The 19,965-nt window shown below is 41.3% G+C and overlaps 1 protein-coding gene across 3 annotated transcripts in view; it reads right to left on the bottom strand.

The window, feature by feature from the left end:
• LOC119658621 (histone-lysine N-methyltransferase, H3 lysine-79 specific) overlaps positions 1-19,965 on the bottom strand; it is an 80,999-nt gene that overhangs the window by 25,612 nt on the left and 35,422 nt on the right. For all 3 annotated transcript variants that reach the window (XM_038066116.1, XM_038066113.1, XM_038066114.1), the window contains exons 2-5: positions 16,208-16,599; positions 15,551-16,134; positions 13,575-13,750; positions 10,307-12,569 (exon numbers count right to left, since the gene is read on the bottom strand). In XM_038066116.1, coding sequence (XP_037922044.1) covers positions 10,307-12,569; positions 13,575-13,750; positions 15,551-16,134; positions 16,208-16,483 — 3,299 coding nt within the window. In that variant the 5' untranslated portion in view covers positions 16,484-16,599. The remainder of the gene's footprint in view (positions 1-10,306; positions 12,570-13,574; positions 13,751-15,550; positions 16,135-16,207; positions 16,600-19,965) is intronic.

The raw sequence follows: 19,965 nt of genomic DNA, 5'->3' as shown, positions 1-19,965 counted from the left end.
ACGATAATTTTGCTGGGGACAATATTGATTCGGAACAATGATCTTGCATTTTTCTGAATGACAACCGAAAGGAGACACTATTATGCAGAGGAAACCCATTAATTGCTTAGTGATTGGGGGACGTTATAAATTTACTGAGCTGTTAGACCTGAGTCACTGGGAAAAAAATTAAGGAGTTGGAAACAAGTCGGAAACCTGAAGCTGAAGGTATGAAAGGATTGGTGTTTTTTTGTAAGAATATTTGGAATTTCTTCCTATCCATTTGTACAGTACAAAGCTTATAGTGTATATGTATTAAGTATGTTAGGCTATTAAATTCTTTTGGTGATACTGGCATTCTATCATATATACATATTATGTCTTAGGGTGCAGTAGATTTGCGCAAAATAGGCAACTTTTATCTACCATACCTGTGTTATTAATAGTAAAATTTCCACTAAATTTTTCAGGGTGTTGCTCAATATCGCGATCTATGTTACTGCAGCGTCCAGCAGATTTTCAAAATAAAATAATATATGGCGGTATTTTGAGGTTTAGATGTCATATTTCATTTTTTTGAAAAAGAATCGATCAGCTTATAAGAAGGAATCGGCAACTGAGGCGTGATTTGCAACAGTTTGGATCACTAAATTCGAAATACAATTTTACGCCAGTTTACAAAATTAAAGCAAAGCCGCTTATGGATGCCCATAAAATCCTCGAGTCGTATCTCACTGGCAGGGATTTTTTTTAATAAACAAAAACACTTTTTCTTATGAGAATATCACATCAAAGTGACAGCACCTCCAGGTACTGTCCTGGGGCCCTTGCATTACCTACAAATTTTACCTTTACCGTTTATTTTGCCGACGATAAGGCGATTCTCCGGACATATTCGAATCTTAGTGTTGCATCTTGAGCGCATTTGAACGAACATGTTCCCTTAGTCAAGCTTAACGGCATACCCATTCCTCAGTCTAAAAAAGTAAAATATCCTGGAATACTCCTAGACAAAAGGCTTATGTGAAAGAATCATGTTGAGGCAAAAACAAGTCGAGAAACCGGAAGCTGGATGCTTCAGGTATGAAAGGTTTTGTGTATTTCTTTTATAAAGATATTCGAGTGTGAATTTGTCATATTAGTACGTAACACCTTATATATGCATATATTATATGAGAATATCCACTTTCGGGTGATATTGACATTCAGAATCATGAATTTCGAAAGAAGTGACAATTTGGACCTATTATAACTTTGTTAGTAGTAGTGCGATTTCCACCAAACTACGGTACGATCAAGCTCTAGAGTATAGCCTACATTGCTGCGAAATTTCGTGGTGCTAGGGTTAACCTAAGGGGGGTTCTGCAGCCAATTACTGAAAATTATAGTAATATACTATTATTAATTTTATTTGAAGGGATATCGATATGGAAGATATTTCGGAGCGTAAAGTCAGATTTTTTGGTTGGGCAGTTTCTGAGAATGGCCCTGTTAAATAAATGCTCATTTTCGACCCCCTGAACCACCGCCTTTCCTACAAATGTCAAAACTAAGAACTGCTTACTAATCGAGACCTATTATTTGATACCCCACATGACTATATTTGGTGAAGAAAAATTTACAACATAAAACAGAAGTAGTTCTCATTAGCAAGAGAAGAAAGAACACAACTGTGAAAATCAAGATTGGCGAACAAACAATTTACTCCCAACCATCGCGCAAATACTTGAGAGTAATTATTGACAGAAGACTCAATTTCAAAAGACACATTGAGGGCACCGCAACTAAAGCGTCTTCCATCGCTGCAACGATCTCGAGGATACTACCGAACAATGGTGGGCCAAGGGTAGTCAGCTCCGTGCTACTCTATGCAGCTCCAGTTTGGGCAACTGTTCTGGATAACAAAGTGAACTGCCGAAAATTGGGAATGGTGTAGAGAAGCAGCATATGTACTAGCAGGGATGCTCCCCATAGACATCTTGGCGAATGAAGGCCGGCGACTCTACGACAAAACGTATGCATCTGGGAAGTGTAGTGCATTTCTACGGCAGCTGGCATGATGGGAATCTATCGAAGAGTGGCAAAAGTTATGGGACGAGTCACATAGTTGGAAATACCGCATCATTCCGGATATTCGGAGATGGTTTGAACGAAGCCATGGGGAATTAAGCTACGAGTGAACGCAATTCTTAAGTGGACATGGAGGTTATCGTGCTTATTTACATCGATTTGGTCACGATGAGTCACTATGTTGTCCAAGATGTGATAACGTGACTGAGAATGCGGAGCACGTCATATTTGATTGCTCCAGGTTCACCGCGCACCGAACGAAAATGGAAACGGTCGCAGACAGGCGCTTAACACCCGAAAACATTGTGGAGTTCATGCTGGAGTCAACGGATGCTTGGAGCCAGGTGATAAAGGAACTGCAAGTTATTCACCAACAGCTTAGGCAGGAAGAGAGAGAATCATAAGGAACCACAGTTAAAAGCTGATCCAGTCCCCCGACGCAATACTTTAAATAAGTTCCGTGGGGAGAGTGGAATGAGAAGGAGGTGGGTGAGTAGAAGTGTCACATAACTGCGTGGCATGAGCCAGCAGTAGGTTTTTAACCTTTCCACCTTCCAACGCCGAAAAAAAAGACAGACTATAAACCGATTTTAATAAGGTTTGGTTTTACACAAAACCTTAAAAACGAAATAATCGAGTGCCGATATTCATTTTACTGTTGGAACAACATCTAAAGTCCAAATTTTACCTTTGTTGTACTTTCACTAAGAGGTTAGGCCACAGTGTAGCCACTGTTGTTCTCGAAACTACATTTTTCAAGTTGGCCAAACTCAACTCGAACAAATCTTGACCGATTGACTGGACATTTTAATTGTTTATTTGCAATTACATTCGGCACAGAAATAGATGTGTCCGGATGGCTCAAGTGGTAATAGCACTGGGCTGCCGTAGCGGAAGGTTGCGGTTCAAATTTCGCTGGTTGCAGAGGAACTGGAGGAGTTACTGGTTGTCGGATACCAGTCGACTCAGCTGTGAATGCGTACCTGAGTGAAATCAGGGTAATAATCTCGGGCGAGGGCAATGTCGACCACATTGCCTCCTACAGTGTACTGTTGTGTATCATTACGGTCTTGAATGAAGCGCTCTAACACACTTCAAGGCCTTGATCCAATATGGATTGTTACACCAACGATTATTATTATTATAGAAATAGATAGGATTCGCGATACATTGCAATGTCTTCTTAAATAAATTGTTGTTCGGACGATTTATGTCGCAAATTTTGCTTTCTGCAAAAATCGACACATCGGAAGATTCCTAGCTATGTAAGTATATAATCGAGAAAAAAATTCTTTGTTCATCGCGGGCCGCGGGATCTTCAAAAAAGAAAGTGTCGTCGAAGAAAAGCTGTCTAGCCGGCATTTTCTTTTGCATTGTTTTCAAAAAATGACTTATACAGATTATCATATGTAAAATTAAGATCCTTTATCAGAATTTATCATTGCTTAACCTATGCTTAAAACTACTTACAGAAGAGAAGTTTAAAGGACCAAGCTGTTGTGCTTTATAACTACGATAAAGTTTAGGAATCGGGGAATGGAAATAAAGCTGGAGCTCCGCGAGCCGCACGAGGAAAATGTAACGCGGACAGAATGCCAGTCGTTAGAGGCGAAGCAGCCCATCAAACCCGAGAAAAGTTTAAAAAACGCGCATAAATCCAGATAGATTCTACGCTGTTGAAGGAAGGGGAAATTTAGAAAGCGAAGGTGGGGGGGGGGGGGGATAGTCCACAAAAGGAAAGTTTATTTTAAAGAAGAATGAATGGGTGAATTACACCTTTTCAAGGGCAAGACAATCCCAGTTATGGGAGGCCGACCAGATCACGGAACAATATTCGAGGATACTTCTCACGAGAGAGTTGAAAAGGTTGGATGGAGTCAAAACCAGAAGAGGAGCGAAGTGTCTGCTTCTTTTTATTCAGCCTTTGTCCCGTTCACAAGCGGGGTCGGCTCGTCGTGATCGGTTACGCCATTTGGCTCTATCGAATGCCTGATCTGGGTGTAATCTCGAGGCTTTTAAATCCCCGTCCAGCGTATCAAGCCACCGTTATTTCGGCCCGCCTTTTGGTCGTTTACCATCGACTTCGATGTTCAGACCAATCTTGGCAAGTGAATTCTCGTTAACACGAATTGCATGACCATATCATCGAAGACGCCTCTCTCGCAACTTTTCCACGATCGGTGCAAGCCCATAACGATCGCGGATATCTTCATTTCGGATGTGATCAAAATGATTATTGACTTCCAGGCAGTGGGTGTCGAAGCGGAGCCTATTGTCGAAACTGAATTCGAGGTCTTGAGTGGAGTTCCAATATTATAAAGAATGTTCGGTAAGAGACTTGGAGAAAGAAACCGATGAGGATTTAAGCGGGCAGCACGTAGAGTGACACTTTCTAACGATTGGTGTTAAACCAGTAGCATTGTCTAGGATTGATTGAAGGGAGACACAGTCAACAGGCCACGATATATTGGAAAACGGCTTAAGGTCGTCGGCATAGAGTAAACAGGGAAAAGTTAGGAGGAGGTACACCATAACCAGTAACGAGGACGCGGTGCAATTTCCCTTGACAGAAAAATAACAACAAGTATATTTGAGTGCAGAACTATCCCATTTGTACGTGACCCGTAATGTGTTGGGTTGGGGAAAAAGAAATGTCGTATTTTGTCAATAGATGGCGTTACTTAAACATATCTTGTGTTGTACTTATCGCATAAGGTCATTCTATATGGCGATTTGAAGACGACAATCTGTGCTATAAGTGTCTCTTTGATAGTGTCGTGATCGTATGTTTCAGTCTTAAGTTATAGCGCGTCAAAAATGGAGTCCACCAAGCAAGAAATTCATCATATTTTACGTTTCTACTACCTGAGAGGTAAAAATGCAAAGAAGGCGTCCGAAAAAATTTGTGAGGTTTATGGGCCCGATACTGTAACGTTTCACACAGCACAGCGTTGTTTCGATCGATTTCGTTCTGGTGCAGTGGATGTCGAAGATGGTAGACCAATCGTCGTAGAAACCGATAAAATCGTCGAAACCATCCAATTAGACCATCATGTGAGCACTCGCTCGATTGGCCACGAACTGGGTATAGACCATAAAACTATTTGGAACCATTTGCAGAAGATTGGAGTCCAAAAAAAGCTGGATGTTTGGGTGCCACACGAGTTGAAGGAAAAAAATGTTTTGGATCGAATCAACGCCTGCGATGCACTGCTGAAACGGAACGAATTCGACCCATTTTTGAAGCGGATGGTGACTGATGATGAAAAGTGGATCACGTACGAAAACATGAAGCGAAAAAGATCGTGGTCGAAGCATGGCGAGCCGGCCCAAACCATTCCGAAGGACGGATTGACGGCCAGGAAGGTTTTGCTGAGTGTTTGGTGGAATTGGAAGGGAATCATCCACTATGAGCTGCTCAACTATGGCCTGAGGATTTGGGTCCTTTACTGTGAGTAACTCGACCGTTTGAAGCAGGCGATTGACTAGAAGCGGCCAGGATTGGTCAATAGAAATGGTGTTCTTTTCCACCAGGACAACGCTCGGCTTCACATATCTTTGATGACCCGCTAGAGGCTACGGGAGCTCGGCCCTTTCACTAAGTGATTACCATCTCTTCCGGTGCATTCAAAACGCTCTTGGTGCTACTAAGTTCGCCTCAAATGAGGCTTGCGAAAACTGGCTGTCTGAGTTTTTTGCAAACAAGGAGGGAAAGTTTTATTAGGGGTGGATAATGAAATTACCTTTTAAATGGTAAAAAGTTTGCGAACAAAACGGCGCATATTTGACTTAAACTGGATAATTCTAAGTATGTTAAATAAAGCGTAAAATTTCGACCACAAATACGACATTTCTTTTTCCCCAACGCAATATATTTAGCATGTCCAACTACTCACTTTAATGTGATATTGATCTTTAGTATTGGGGACAACTTTGAGCTACTGTAACTTTATCAGTAATAGTTTTAGATTTTGATTAAACTTGACGATATCAGTCTCAGATATAGTCCGCAAATTTTTAACTCTAGGATAAACTAAAGGGGGGAGGGGGGTCTCTAGTCAATTTCCCTAAAACAGTAATATACTACTATTACTTTATTTGAGTAGATATCGATATAGAAAGTATTCAGCTTCGTGTTTTGTTCTCAGATTCAGAGAATGTGTCCGTTAAAGAAATCATCACTTTCGACCCACCTCACTCTCCGCCTTTCCAACAAATGTCAAAATTAAGATTGGTTTCGAATGGCTAATCGAGACCTTTCATTTGATACCCAACATGACTATATTTGATGGAACAAAAATTTTACATCCCCCTTTTGCATGTGTGAGGACGGCCCCTTAAAGTCAACGTAGAAAGATGTAACTTACCGCATTTGTGGGCGTTTACAGTTCCCCCTTCTTACTAAATGTCGTGTCAATCGGTGTAACCGTTTCTGAGAAAAGTGCGTGTGACAGACAGACAGATATTGAACTGATTTAATAAGGTTTTGTTTTACAAATGGGGATGATTAGAGCCTCTTTCCGACGGCGAGGAAAATAGTTCTCTTTGAGGCTTTTCTTGGAAATAGTGGATAGCGGAGTTTTAGGAGATAGATTAACTAGGGTCAAGCAAAAAGAGGTTTGGAAGACCGTCGTAACTAGGGCCGATATTGGCGTCAAGCTTGCCAATGAGGTACTCGACAAAGAGAGGAGTAAGGGCGGAAATGGTAAGCACTGTCAGCAGCAGGCTACATAAACTAGTACGAGAGGACTGAGCGAAAGTAGCGTCAGAGTAAATCACAAAATAGCTGGGGGGAGTTAGTAGAGGAACCAGAAAATTTAATGGACGGATATAGATGGGCAGGACTGCAAGAGTTGCGAATGTGGGACAAGAAAAGTTCAGGGTTTCCGCACTCCAGTGAATCTTCAACACTAGACTGAGTATTATATCGTAGGTGTGAGAATTGCATGACAATTTGTCGAAGATGTAGGGAACCGATTTTAATAACGTTTACCATCCAAACTAGGGGACGTGATATTTGAGTTGAGTGAACGTCAACTTCTCGATATAGTCACTCCGAATCCGAATTCCAATCGTTGTAGATATTTGTGTTCGTCATCACCGGATCCTTCAATGCGATTATGCCCCTTGTCAAATAGAAAGGATTCTAAACAAAAATTTAAATAAAGTTGGCCTCCACAGAGCCCTGACTTGATCACATACTTATAGCGCCTAAACGTATTGTTGATATTACATAGAAGGGGCAAAGATAAAAATATATTTGAGAATCAATTACGTACAACATCTGGTGGAATCCGTTTAGATGCAAACTATTATTGGAGAACTTTTTGAACTTGTTGAATCCATTTTTAACTTCTTATATAACATGATATGCAGATATTTTTGTTACTCAATGAAAGCGCAGTGTATACAAAATTAGAAGAAACTCTCTATACGCTAATAGTACTTTTCTATAATGTTCAATTCAACCAAAATTTGATTCCTGTTATAGATAGCTTGCATGAAATTTTTAAAAAGATATACAAAGAATTGATTGAAATAATAAAACTTGTTGTTTCTTTTTCGTTTGTGGTGGTGGTTTGCACTGATGAAGGGAACAAGTGGTTCCCGAAATATCGGTATTTGCAAGAATAAATACCCACACCAACGAAAAAGAAACAACAAGTTTTATTATTTCAATTAATTAATCGTTGGAAACACCGCATAATTTCACTCTGATACAAAGAATGATCTTCCTGTAGGGCATCCACAGTCTCTTCTTTATTTTTTCCTGTACTTCATTCTCGATGCGACTGTGTTTCAGTTTAATTATCATCATACTTAATGCCATGTAGACGATAAGCCTACAACAACGGGGCAAGCACAAAGGCGAATACGACATCCATGCCGCACCTTGATGGACGAACTGAATCCCAACCGAGTTTGCCATCACATCGTCAAAAAGAATCCACGGGACCCTTTAAGATCTTCGGCAAAGGTTAATATTGATGCAAATAATGTAGATATTTATTCTAGTAACGTTCAATTGTTCCAGAAACTAAAGCGACAAGGCCGTGAACTTCTATGATTCATCATCCACGTCGCCTCGTCTTCTTTTTCTACCATAGACATTGCCCTTATAGACTTTCCGGGTGGGATCATCCTCATGCATACGGATTAAGTGACCCGCCCACCGTAACCTATTGAGCCGGATTTTATCCACAACCGAACGGTTATGGTATCGCTCATAGATTTCGTCATTGTGTAGGCTACGGAATCGTCCATCCTCATGTAGGGGGCCAAAAATTCTTCGGAGGATTCTTCTTTCGAACGCGGCCAAGAGTTCGCATTTTTTCTTGCTAAAAACCCAAGTTTCCGAGGAATACATGAGGACTGCCAAAATCATAGTCTTGTACAGTAAGAGCTTTGACCCTATGATGAGACGTTTCGAGCGGAACAGTCTGTGTAAGCTGAAATAGGCTCTATGATTGAATCTTTAAATCGCACTTTGCAATCGGTGCGGAAAGTATCTCTAGCATATGTATTTGTGTATTTGTGATGTTGTTAGCCGCCGGGCGAGCGAATTCTTATTGTAAAAGGTTCCTTTACATTCAGAAAAACAATATGCGTGATGTTATCAAGCCGCACATCTTCTGGGAAACAGGACCGTAGAGAGAATATCCGAGCCTGTGGTGAAAGTTATGTGAAAAAATAACTATTCCGGGGATGCAAATTATACGGAGTGCGAAGTTGTGTCGCTGTGAGTGCGGTTCGCCTGTGAGATTTTTTTTAATACAACAACTTTTTACATTTCGGCGAAAACGTAATGGCAGATTGTCGAGAACAACGCGCGGCTGTGAAATTTTGTTACCTGTTGTGGAAATCGGTCGTGGAAACTACTATAATGCTTAAGACTGCTTATGGGGATGCTGCCTTAAGTAAAACCAGAGTTTACGATTATTTTCACGTTTTAAAAATGGAGAAATGTCTATTGAAGGCTAACTTCGTTCAGGACGTCCCTCAACGTCAAGAACTGATGAAAACGTCGACAAAATCAATGCCCTCGTTCGTGAAGACCGTTGCCGAACCATTGACCAACTTTGTGACATGTCGGGAATGTCATGGATTTCAATTCAGAGAATTTTATCTGAAGATTTGCACATGAGAAGGGTTGCAGCCAGATTCGTCCGCGTCTTCTCACAGATGAGCAAAGGAAGCGTCGACTTCAGGCATGTTTTGAGTTTCAAAATCAGCTCGAAGAGGACCTTGAATTTTTTTCCAAGGTGATTACTGGTGATGAATCGTGGTGCTATGGATACGACTCAAAAGGAATATGAAAGGAAAGCGTTTTGCCATTGTGGAGGAGGTGAAACAAAAATCGCTGGAAGGCTTAAAGGACATCCCGATGAGTGAATTTAAAAAATGTTATGAACAATGGAAGAATCGTTTGGAGAAGTGCGTTGTAGTCAAAGGCGAATACTTTGAAGGTGATCAAAATTTGGTGTAAAAATATTGAGAAATAAAGAAGTTATGACAAAATTCCCGTTTTTTGGGTCCCCCCTCGTAGACATCTAGCTTCAGCAGGATAGTGCTATATGATACATTACGCGTCTCTTAGAACAAGTATTGAGGGAAGATCTTCAGGTGCATCAATTCCTACCAGAGATAATAGCAAGCGACCCCAGCGATCGAGATATTGAGCGAATTTTAATTTTTTTCTTTAAGATTCTCTTAAATGTAGGAAAATGCCATACATTTTCCTGTAATCTAACTAGCATCGTTACTATCAATCATAGATAAAAGGCGTGAATTTCCCCATCTTATTGTTCTCTACAAATATTGATAATAAAAATTCCAAGGAGATATTGTATTTGTTTTTGATTCAGGGTTTCGTACACAATAGATAACAAATCATAAAATCATAACAAAATAATCGTTGTACATAATAAACAATAAAAACCAGGGAAAAACTTGTTCTTACAAATTTTAAAACAAACTTCCGAGGATAATATAAATTCTAATAAAAAATAGAAAGGCTGACAAAGGAATCATTCGTAAACTTTCTGATGGTTTGTGCTAGAATCAGGACAGCATAGCAAAACAGACTCGAAATTCATTGTTTTCATGTGGGACTCGTTTACGTAATACCTCGCCAAAAGCAACTAAACGATAGTTGGAATAACACCCTTTCGTTTGACGAATTTACCACTATTTTTGGATTTTTAGCTCTCCCGTTCAAGAAATCGTCTTTGCTCATAATAAGAAAAATTGTGTTTACCTTAAATTATCAGGAGCTTTAAATTCCCCATGTTCCAAACTGCGGCGATACACAAGTTCAGGCGCTACTTGCTGTTGAGCAGCATACATCATTGCTGTCGTAGTATTCTGATGTCCACTTCCGATGGAGCCGTGCGACGCACTAGCGAATGCTGCAGCCACATTATTCAGCGGCATCGTTTTTGCAAAGAACTTCTGTATATTGCTCATATTGGGGGTTGCATGAGCCGAAACGGGAGTTGATGTTGGATGCGGCTGATGCGATTTTCCTACATTGTAAAGGGATGCGGATGATTGCTGTGATTGTTTATAGCCATGTGAAGCTAGTTGAGATTGTGAATTACACACAGCCGCTGGGGTGTTGGCAGTAAACGAGGCAGGATTTACAGGTGAAATGGTTGTAGATGAATTTAGTAAAGTTAGGCCTTGAGTTGATACGGAGAGAAGGTTGTTATTGCCTTTGTTGCCTTGGCCGTATATAGAGGCAGATTGTTGTGGAACTTTCCGTTCAACTTGCTGAGCCGCTTTTCGCTGTTCCTGGTCTTCGTTAAGAACAGATGTAATTATGCTCTTTAAGCGATCTTCGAAATTCACAACTTTCGGAGATTCTTGAATTATTTTCGATGCATTGGATGAAGCTGGCTCGTTGCGATTGGATGTCGGGTTTAGTGGAAAATTCTTTGAAGCATTCGGTGGTTTTATTTGCTGCGATTGTTGTGGATGATGCTGTGTTTGGTTTCCTGGTTTCAGCGTTCCGCCGCATGCTGGAGCGGGCATCAAAGCACTATCGCCACTGTGGTGTGAATGATGACTTGATGAATGCTTTCTATCTTCTTTGGATTTGGAATTTGGTGCGCTGCTAGCATTCGGCAGTCCTGTGTTGTTATTAGCAAACTTTCCAGCTTCGATTTGCCTTCCCGTTTCCAAGATCTTTTGGGCTAGAATTTCTGGATTGTTTTCCTCAATCTTTCCAACGTCTGGAACATCAGGCCATTCTTGTGATCGGGATCGATGTTCACGATTGCGGCGTGATTTTGAATGCGATGAAGTCGATGATTTCGAAAGACTCGAGGAAGAGGAAGAGTGACTAGAGTGATTAGACCCGGGTGGTATGCTTGTGACAGTCAAGTGCGTGTTTTGCTGATTCAACATAACAACAGCATTTTTCCTTTCCTCAGCAGCTTTTTCTATTAATAGTATTTCTTGCTCAAGGGTTGTTACTTGTGCGTGCAGTTTCTTTCGTTGCGAGAGGGTGTTTGCGATCTCTTTTAAAACTAATTCATGCGAAGTTGCGGGAGTGAGTTCTAGATTTTCATTTTTTATTTTCGTGCCCTTGTCCATCATACCTTGGACTTGTTTCATTACCAAACTTTTCTGCTCCTGTTCTATGCAGTTCACTTGATTTTGTAGTTTCGCCGCCATCACTTGAAGTTCTTTATGCCGACCGACTATTTCTTTTGCCTTAGCCAACAAGTCATTTTGTGAAGTCATACTGATGCCTAGTTCATTCATTCTGGTTTTTAGTAGGGCGACACTGTCATCAATTAGCACTTTAATCTGCTTTTCAAGTTGACTGGCCCGATTGAGGAGTCTCTGATTTCGTTCCTTTTCACGTTCGATTTGTTTTGACACGTTTTCTTTGTATCCTTTCGATTTCATTTGATCAAGAGCTTGCATGAACTGTGAACGGTACATGTCTAGTAATATCTGAAGAGCGTACGGGGTGTCAGATGGGGCCGTGGGGATTTCAAGCTCTTCGTGGCACATATCGCCTGTAAGTGAAGTCAATTGCTGATCAACACAACCAGGTGCAGGCGGCAGTTTCTTGCACATTAGTTCAACACTTGTGCTCAGAAGAGTCTCTTGGTGGAGGACATCTAATCCAACAATCTTCAAATTTCTTCTTCCACGTCCCTTTTTAATTCTGCCACGTTTCTGTTGATTGTTGTTTTGTTGCTTCTTTTCTATTATAATGTTGGTAGATTTCTCATCTTTCTGGTTCGACGCCGCTTTTCGAGTTAATTTCTTTCGCTTTTTTTGCTGGGCGCCAGACCTTGTGTTGCTCGGACGAGCTGAATTCGTGCTGAAATTGTTGTTCTCCTCGTCATCCGATTGACTACTTTTCCCTTTGGAGCTGCACCAATCTGACCACGCCCTGCGTGTTGTTGGTCCCACGGCGCCGTCAGATTCAGATGACGATTCTTCCAAGTTTGGTTTTGTTGCTTCGCGTTTGGCACGATCTCTTGACGAGCGTGTATTTGAGCCTGCAATGAAAAATGTGAGTCGTTTGCGCAAATTAATATCAGAAAATCCGATAGGGTGGAATCGATTCAGTGCACAAATGAGTGGTAATAATAAGATACATGCATGATTGTCTACTAAAAAACATCAACAAAAAAGTTAATAAATAAATCGGACTCAAAACAGTCCCATAGTGCATAGATCGGCATTTCCCAGAATCATCTGAATTAAATCTCCAGCAGGATCACTGTCTATCTGGCTTATCGTAATGATTGCAAATATTCATAAGAGACCCTAATAAGCAATCGTGTAAAGTATTATCGCAACACGCGCCTACTTACTTGTCGCTATAAACACCATATGGGCAACTCAATCCACAATCTCTCAGGTAGATTCGAGTCTTGAGCTTTTTAAACGCCATCGTTAAAAAACTCAATTCCACGACTCTCTAAAAATCTTTTTCACCACGATTGACGGTCTCTCGTCAAATTGGCCCTAAATAGAGGCTACCGGAACAATACATGCTTCTAAGCGTGTATGTACCGCAGTGACCAGAATATCTAAACAGAACAACAACCAATTAAGCCAATCCTTCGCCAATTTTTCCCCACTCTATGAAAATAATATTTCGAATCATAAAAAGAATATTTTCAAATGTCAATTTCTTTATTCGAAATAAAGTATTAGCAAAATTTCATTCGCTTGATAAATTTCATACAATGTTCACTTGTTGATAATATTTGTGAAAAAAAACTATGAAAAATAGGTCAATAAACTAAAAAAAACTATCTACAGCCTTTGTGAACTTACAATAAAAAAATAAACAAAACGAAATCCAATGTTCGACTAAGTTCTACGGTTGTTATGACTCTCAACGGAATACAAATTGTAAAAGGAACTTTTATGCGACATCATTATTTCTAGACGCTACTTTCTAATGTTTTGCACTATATTTTACTTTGTCTTCAAGAAAAACTTGATCCTTCTTCGGAAATGGTAACGACTAGATGTCAAATTTGAACACTTACCAACATTATCGGCTTCGGCAGCTTTTTGACTTTTCAAACGTTGAAAATAACACTCGAGTTTTGTGCGATCGATAACGTGCAGATAATATGATACTGGTTTACCGGTCCAGGATACAGAACCTTTCAATGGAGACAATTCTCGTACATACATTATGGTACCGATGTCGCTAAGATTCCTAGAGAAAGACAAATGAGAGATGAATAAAGGGACTGCAGCATTGCACTTTGTATTAGGTTGTTGCACATGAAATGGCCAATATGGAAATCAAGTGAAGTTAGTTGCCATTTTGCTGTATTAAACCACCACTAGTTGGCGCCGTTGGTGTCGGATAATCAAGTATCAATACTCCTACATTTAATCAAGGAGTCATTTCAGTTTTGATCATCGTTGTGATAACAGTGAATAGAAAGGAAAAAAGGATGGAAAAGAACGTGTACTTTTCCGGATGAGTTCAAACTCGGTCATAAAGCAGCGGAGGCGACCAAGAACATTAACAGCTCATTTGAAGCTGACCACACGGCGGTGGTTCGAAAAATTCCGGTCAGGCGACGTAAACCTTCAAAGTTAGCCACGTGGACATCCAGGACCATCGATTGACAACGACGAGCTGTGTTTGCTATTCGAATCCGACACACGTCAGTCTGTGAGAGACATTGCAGAGAAACTGGGCGACAGTTTCCCGGCACTTGCAACAACTTGGAAAGGTGAAAATGCTCGACAAATGGGTTCCGCATGCCCTTACGGAGCAAAACATGGCGCTTCGAATGGAAATTTGCATTTCTTCACTCTCCCGCAAGAGAAGCGATCCCTTTTTGCATGAGTGATGATGACATGTGATGAAAGTCCTGGGGGTTTAACGTGAGTACCTGACGTGTAGGCATAATCCCACGGTCCTCTTCGGACACGGATTGATTTTGGGACCATAATCAGAGCTCCGCCATGCAAGCACAGCGGTCCTGGTTTATACTGAGTGCAGACTCAGCATTCATACTAGTAGATGCGAGGCCTATCTAACACCTCTGCCGCAACTAAGGGGTACGGCACCCGAGTTGTACAGCGCAACTCCACGCTTGAGCTCCGAGGAGCTCTGCCCGCGATGTAGGCATAACCACAACCACCATGAAGCTCCCACTAGGGAGCCAACCGCAAATAACCGGGCCGAGGACATATCCTCCAGGAATTCTCCTGGAGCATATGCTCTCAGAGGGCCGTCTCGGTTCCCATGGTACCAGATAACCTCCGGTGAGGTTTCGTGGCCGAAGCCACTTCAGATGAGTCCCTTGCAGACTCGGGCCTGATCGCCCTCCTCGAGTACGTGGGGACGGAAGATGACATGTGATGAAAAGTTGATATTACACGACAATCGTCGCCGATCAGCACAATGGCTAGATGTTGATGAGGCACCTAAGCATATGCCGAAACCGGGCCTCCATCCGGAAAAGGTAATGGTGACTGTTTGGTGGTCTACAGCTGGAGTTATCCACTATTCTTAAATGCACAGAGATACTGTGCCCAACTCGAGGAAATGCACCAAAAATTTAGTATTCAACGGCCGAGATTGGTCAACAGAGATGGTGTGATACTCCTTCACGACAATGCATGACCTCATGTATCCAGAACAACGGTTCAAAAGTTGAACGAAATGCAATATGAGACTCTGCCTCATCAACCATATTCACCAACCCACTACCACTTTTTTAAGCATTTGGATCATTTTTTTGGCGGAAAAACAATTTAGGAACGAAGAGGCTGTCAAAATTGCCTTCGACGAATTTATCAACACCTGACAGTTGGACTTCTACGAAACTGACATACATGCTCTTGTGTCTCGCTGGGAGAAGTGTTTTGAATCGACTGGCACCTATTTTGATTAAATAAACAAATTTTTGTAATCTTTACGTTTCATATTTTAGTACCAAAATGGCCATTTCATTTGCAACAACTTAATAGCTTGTCATGTTCACATCCAACTTACCTATCGGTTATTCGAAAATTGAGTGGACAGAAACTCTTTGACGAAACGATCCTTGCACCATCCTTAAGATCAGCAAAGCGTTCTTTTAGCTGATGATCAACGGCCGGTCCGAAGGCAAAATTATTCACAAAAACGATTGATGCCGAATTAATTTTTTCGCGATGTTCATCAGCCAGAAAGTCGCCCTTTATCAACTGATATTCCCCATATTTTTTACCAAACCAGTTCATCCATAAGCGGAAGTGAAAATCCATTAGTTCAGCATATCGGGATGGTACTTCGGCTCGTTCAATGCCAATACATGCTTTTAATGGTGACGAACCGGCCATTTGTAGGACAACTTGCCCCACCCCCGATCCCAAATCAATGAAGACATCTTCAGCTTTAACGTCGACTTGCTCGATCATTTGATAGACTAGATCGTAGGAGGTTTCGCCGTAAACTTCCGGGGAGAAGGGTTCGTATTGATTCAATTTGTCCGGGTCACTTACTGCGGCATTGTAAACTAATTGTATAATATGACGGAGGAGACATGGTGATGCGTATTTATTAAGACGTTGGGCAGGCAGTGAAGTTCCTTTTTCCTGTTGAGACAATTTCAAAGAAGTATTGCTTTAGTTGTGATCAAACGACTTAGAAAACCTGTAAATAACTTACCAGCTCTCGAATTTGTTCTACGGTTTTGTTGAATCGATCTACGAGTAGCGTCATGGCTTTGTGGCACGTTGTATCAACATCATTGAAAGAGAAACTTTCGAAAGCCGAATTAATCTCGGGAATATCTTCGCAAACATGACGTATTGTCTCGATAATATCAATTCCATTGTCGTGTCGATCCGCACCTGAACCGATTTGTAAAGGCCAAGTATAAGTAACATCTTCGCCACCGGCTGGCGAACGTAAAACTAAATCTTTAACTTGTGGTGTTGCCATTCTGATAGCATAGCCTAGATGTATGATTGCTGGGAATTTTGTAGTTTAATGATGAATTTCTCACGAATATTTTACTAAGTTGATAGTCAGACTCATAATTTGTATTTATTTATGACCTGAAAGTAAGATGAAGATTATATAAGTATCTCAGAATGTTAAAACAAATTAAAAAGTGCAAAATATAATCAGGACAGAAAATGGTGGCCGCTTGAATTGAGGTAGAACAATGATGAAATTATGAATGTATGTATTTTATATCTCTTGGCTCCGCGGTGTACATAAAGACACAAAAGAAGCCTTGATTCACAAATTGGATTCTGGTTCAAGAAAAAACCCGATCTTTAACTGATTATAAGCTAGGTGACAAATAGGTAGAGACCATGGAACTTCTGTGCAGCTCATAAGTAATCTAGAGGTTCATGAAGGTCCGGAGCATTTCCCTGCCTCCCTTTCCAATCGCACTTAAAATAGTCACACAGACACAACAAAGATTACATTGGTCCTCGTGGGTCACTTAGTCAATCGGCCCACATCCTGCTAGTAATCCAATGGGCAACCTGGAACTACGAAGGATGGGTTCGCTTAGATCATTTTTATGTAGATAGGCATCATCTCGCATATCTCCGGTTGGGATTTTTCCAACCCTTCTACTCTTTGATAACTGATCTTCGGCTGATGTCTTTTCCTTTTTTTAAATCGATTCACTATTTGTCTGTCACATGTACTCTTCTCCAAAACGGCTAAACCGATTCAAACAAAATTTGGTGGTCAGATGGCCGGAAGAACTGTAGTGTTCGACGGTCACAATAGCAACAAAGAAGGCCAACCTGTTTATAGCCTGCGACACCAATGCAAAGCATACGCTTCGGGGCAGATCAGAAATCAATGAAATAGGTTAGTCATTCTTTGATCTTGTTATTAATGCAAACCTATCGGTGTGTAAAAGGGGCAGTACACCAAACTTTTATTTTCCCGGCTCGGAGAACTGTGACGGAGGCCCTTGATATCATCCTACTAACCGACAATCGGACTCTTGGGATGAAGAACTGGATAGTGTCTGACAGAGATCCTTTTCAGATCATAGTTGGACACTTTACGGTCTAGATCTCGCCACGGAGGACTGCAAACATTTCAAAAACCGCAGGAGGATCGACTGGAGAAAGTTTGGCAAAGCTGTCAAGAACAAACTCTCTAGCGCGCAAATAGACAAGATTGGCATGACAAACGAACTGGAGTCAAAGGTAGGGATTCTGGTAAAGGTATTTGACACTGCCTTTAAAGTCGTGTCCGACTAAATACAGCAAGAAAACACTGCTACCGTGGTGGAATGAAGATCTGTTCAGTCTCAGGAAGCTAATCAGGGAGATTTTCAACATTTGCTACAGGCATAAATGTTGGGAGTCATACAAGGACTGCCTGAAGAAGTACAAGTCGGCCATGAAAACGCGGCCTCAGTTGGATTATTGTCAGAACATTGAAAGCATCAGCAAATCCGCAAAGCTCAGTAAAATTCTCTCCAAGGAACATAGGAGTCAGCTCCCTTTCTTAAAAAAATCAGAAGACTCCTAGACGGAATCTTCTGGTGAAACCTTGGAGCAGCTAGTTCAGACGCACTTTCCTGCCAGCGAGCAGGACTGAGTCCTGTTTAGAGGATATGCAGCCGCTTTAGCCGTGCGAGGCTATCAAGTGTGTAATTAGCGAGGATACGATCGGCTGGGCTATCAATACCTTTTCCGCATATAAATCTCCCGGTCCAAGTGGCATAATGCGAGTCATGCTACAGAAGAAACAGGAAAGGGTTGTACCGTGGCTTGTCGAAATTTAACGGAGCTATAACTTCTTCCGAATACGTAGCACAGTCTAAGAGACGGGCACGAGTGGTTTTCATACCGAAACCGGGCAGGCAAACTCATGAGTTCGCGAAGGGCTTTCGACCAATTAGTTTCATCTCTTTCGTGTTGAAGACCCTACAGCCCGTCCTGATCATCTACTTCAGCATGATCATGGAGAGTGCCAGTACGCCTACCGCAAAGGCCAATCCACAGAATCATGAAAGCCTTGACTAGTATTCATTGAAGGGGTGTCTTACGCATTGGATAATATCCATGCTAAGAACCAGGATAATTCAGTCGGATCTGGAAGGCAACCGCTTGATCAGGGCTATAAACAGAGGCACGGCCCAGGGTGGCGCCACCTCTCCTGTACTCCGATTAATAGTAATAATTTTACGGGAGCGGAGTGAAAGTGGTAGATTACGCCGACGATTTGGTGATGTTAGTGCCAGGGCTATTTCCCGTTGCGGAAGCTGTGTTTGTGGGCCGCGGATGCGGATATAAATCCAACCAGAACGGAAGACAAGAGTACCCGAATTCCACTCACGCCGGCTGAATGAACAAAGATTGTTTCTCTCCCCCAATGTAAAGTACCTGGGTGTAATCCTGGTTCTGAAGCTAAATTGAGTTTGAACATAGAACTACGGGTTATGAGAAGAAACTATGAAACTATGAAAACCCACGCATAAAGGCGAGTGGCATAAATTTATAATAGGTGGAGTTTAAAGGGGGGCTCCCCATACATGCAAAGGGGGAATTTAAAAATTTCTTTTCACCAAATATACTCGTGTAGGATATCAATGAAAGGTCTCGATTAGTACTTTCTGCAACTGATATTAGTTTTGTCGTGAATTGCAAAGTGCGCGAGCGAGGAGTCAAAATGTACCCACTTAAAGTGACATAGAACTCATTTTCGGAAACTACGCAACCTAAAAATCCGAAAAAAAAATCAGGAAGTGGTGCTTAGATGAAATCTAGGCCTCAAAATATGTCCCATTCCGATATCTGCTTAAATAAACTTACTAATAGTATATTGCCAACTTTTAGAAATTTACTGAAAAACCCCCGTTAAATTCAACCTAGGACTTCCGAATTATAGGATTTGCATTTAAAGGCCTGTCTACCCGCCAAGATGTCCAAATTAACGGCTGCGATGAAAGCTAAGCGTCGGAAATGGGCCACACAATGGCGTGATAAAGATGTCATCTTCTGGAAATCGGCAAGTTGATATTAGATGCATCATTTTGTTAACAATTAGGTAAGTAAATATATTATACATACAAATTATATAAATGTGTCTATTATCATAATAAATTTTAAAGCTGAAAAACACCCGATAATTAAGATTTTGCATTGCGTTGGTAAGGGAAGCAGAAGTTACGGTTAATATCAAAAATTTCACTACTGCACATCACATCACGAAAGGGTTTGCAGGTTGTCATAAGCATTTAGACGGTCTTGTGAGGTATGTTAACGGTAGGCTTCTCAACCACGATCATGAGCAACTTAAGAGGTAGAAGAAGTGGTTAACCACGATTGTCGATCATGTAACATCCGGTGGAGTTCCATCTCTTGTGGGAGGTGCTTTGAGGTGGCGAGGAGTTAGACCGGGCAGCAACCCTGTCGACTGAATCAACATCAAATGGCCGA

Source organism: Hermetia illucens, chromosome 6, assembly GCF_905115235.1.
Source record: "Hermetia illucens chromosome 6, iHerIll2.2.curated.20191125, whole genome shotgun sequence".
In the NCBI taxonomy this organism is placed as follows: domain Eukaryota; kingdom Metazoa; phylum Arthropoda; class Insecta; order Diptera; family Stratiomyidae; genus Hermetia; species Hermetia illucens.
This window is presented reverse-complemented; position numbering and strand designations above follow the sequence as displayed.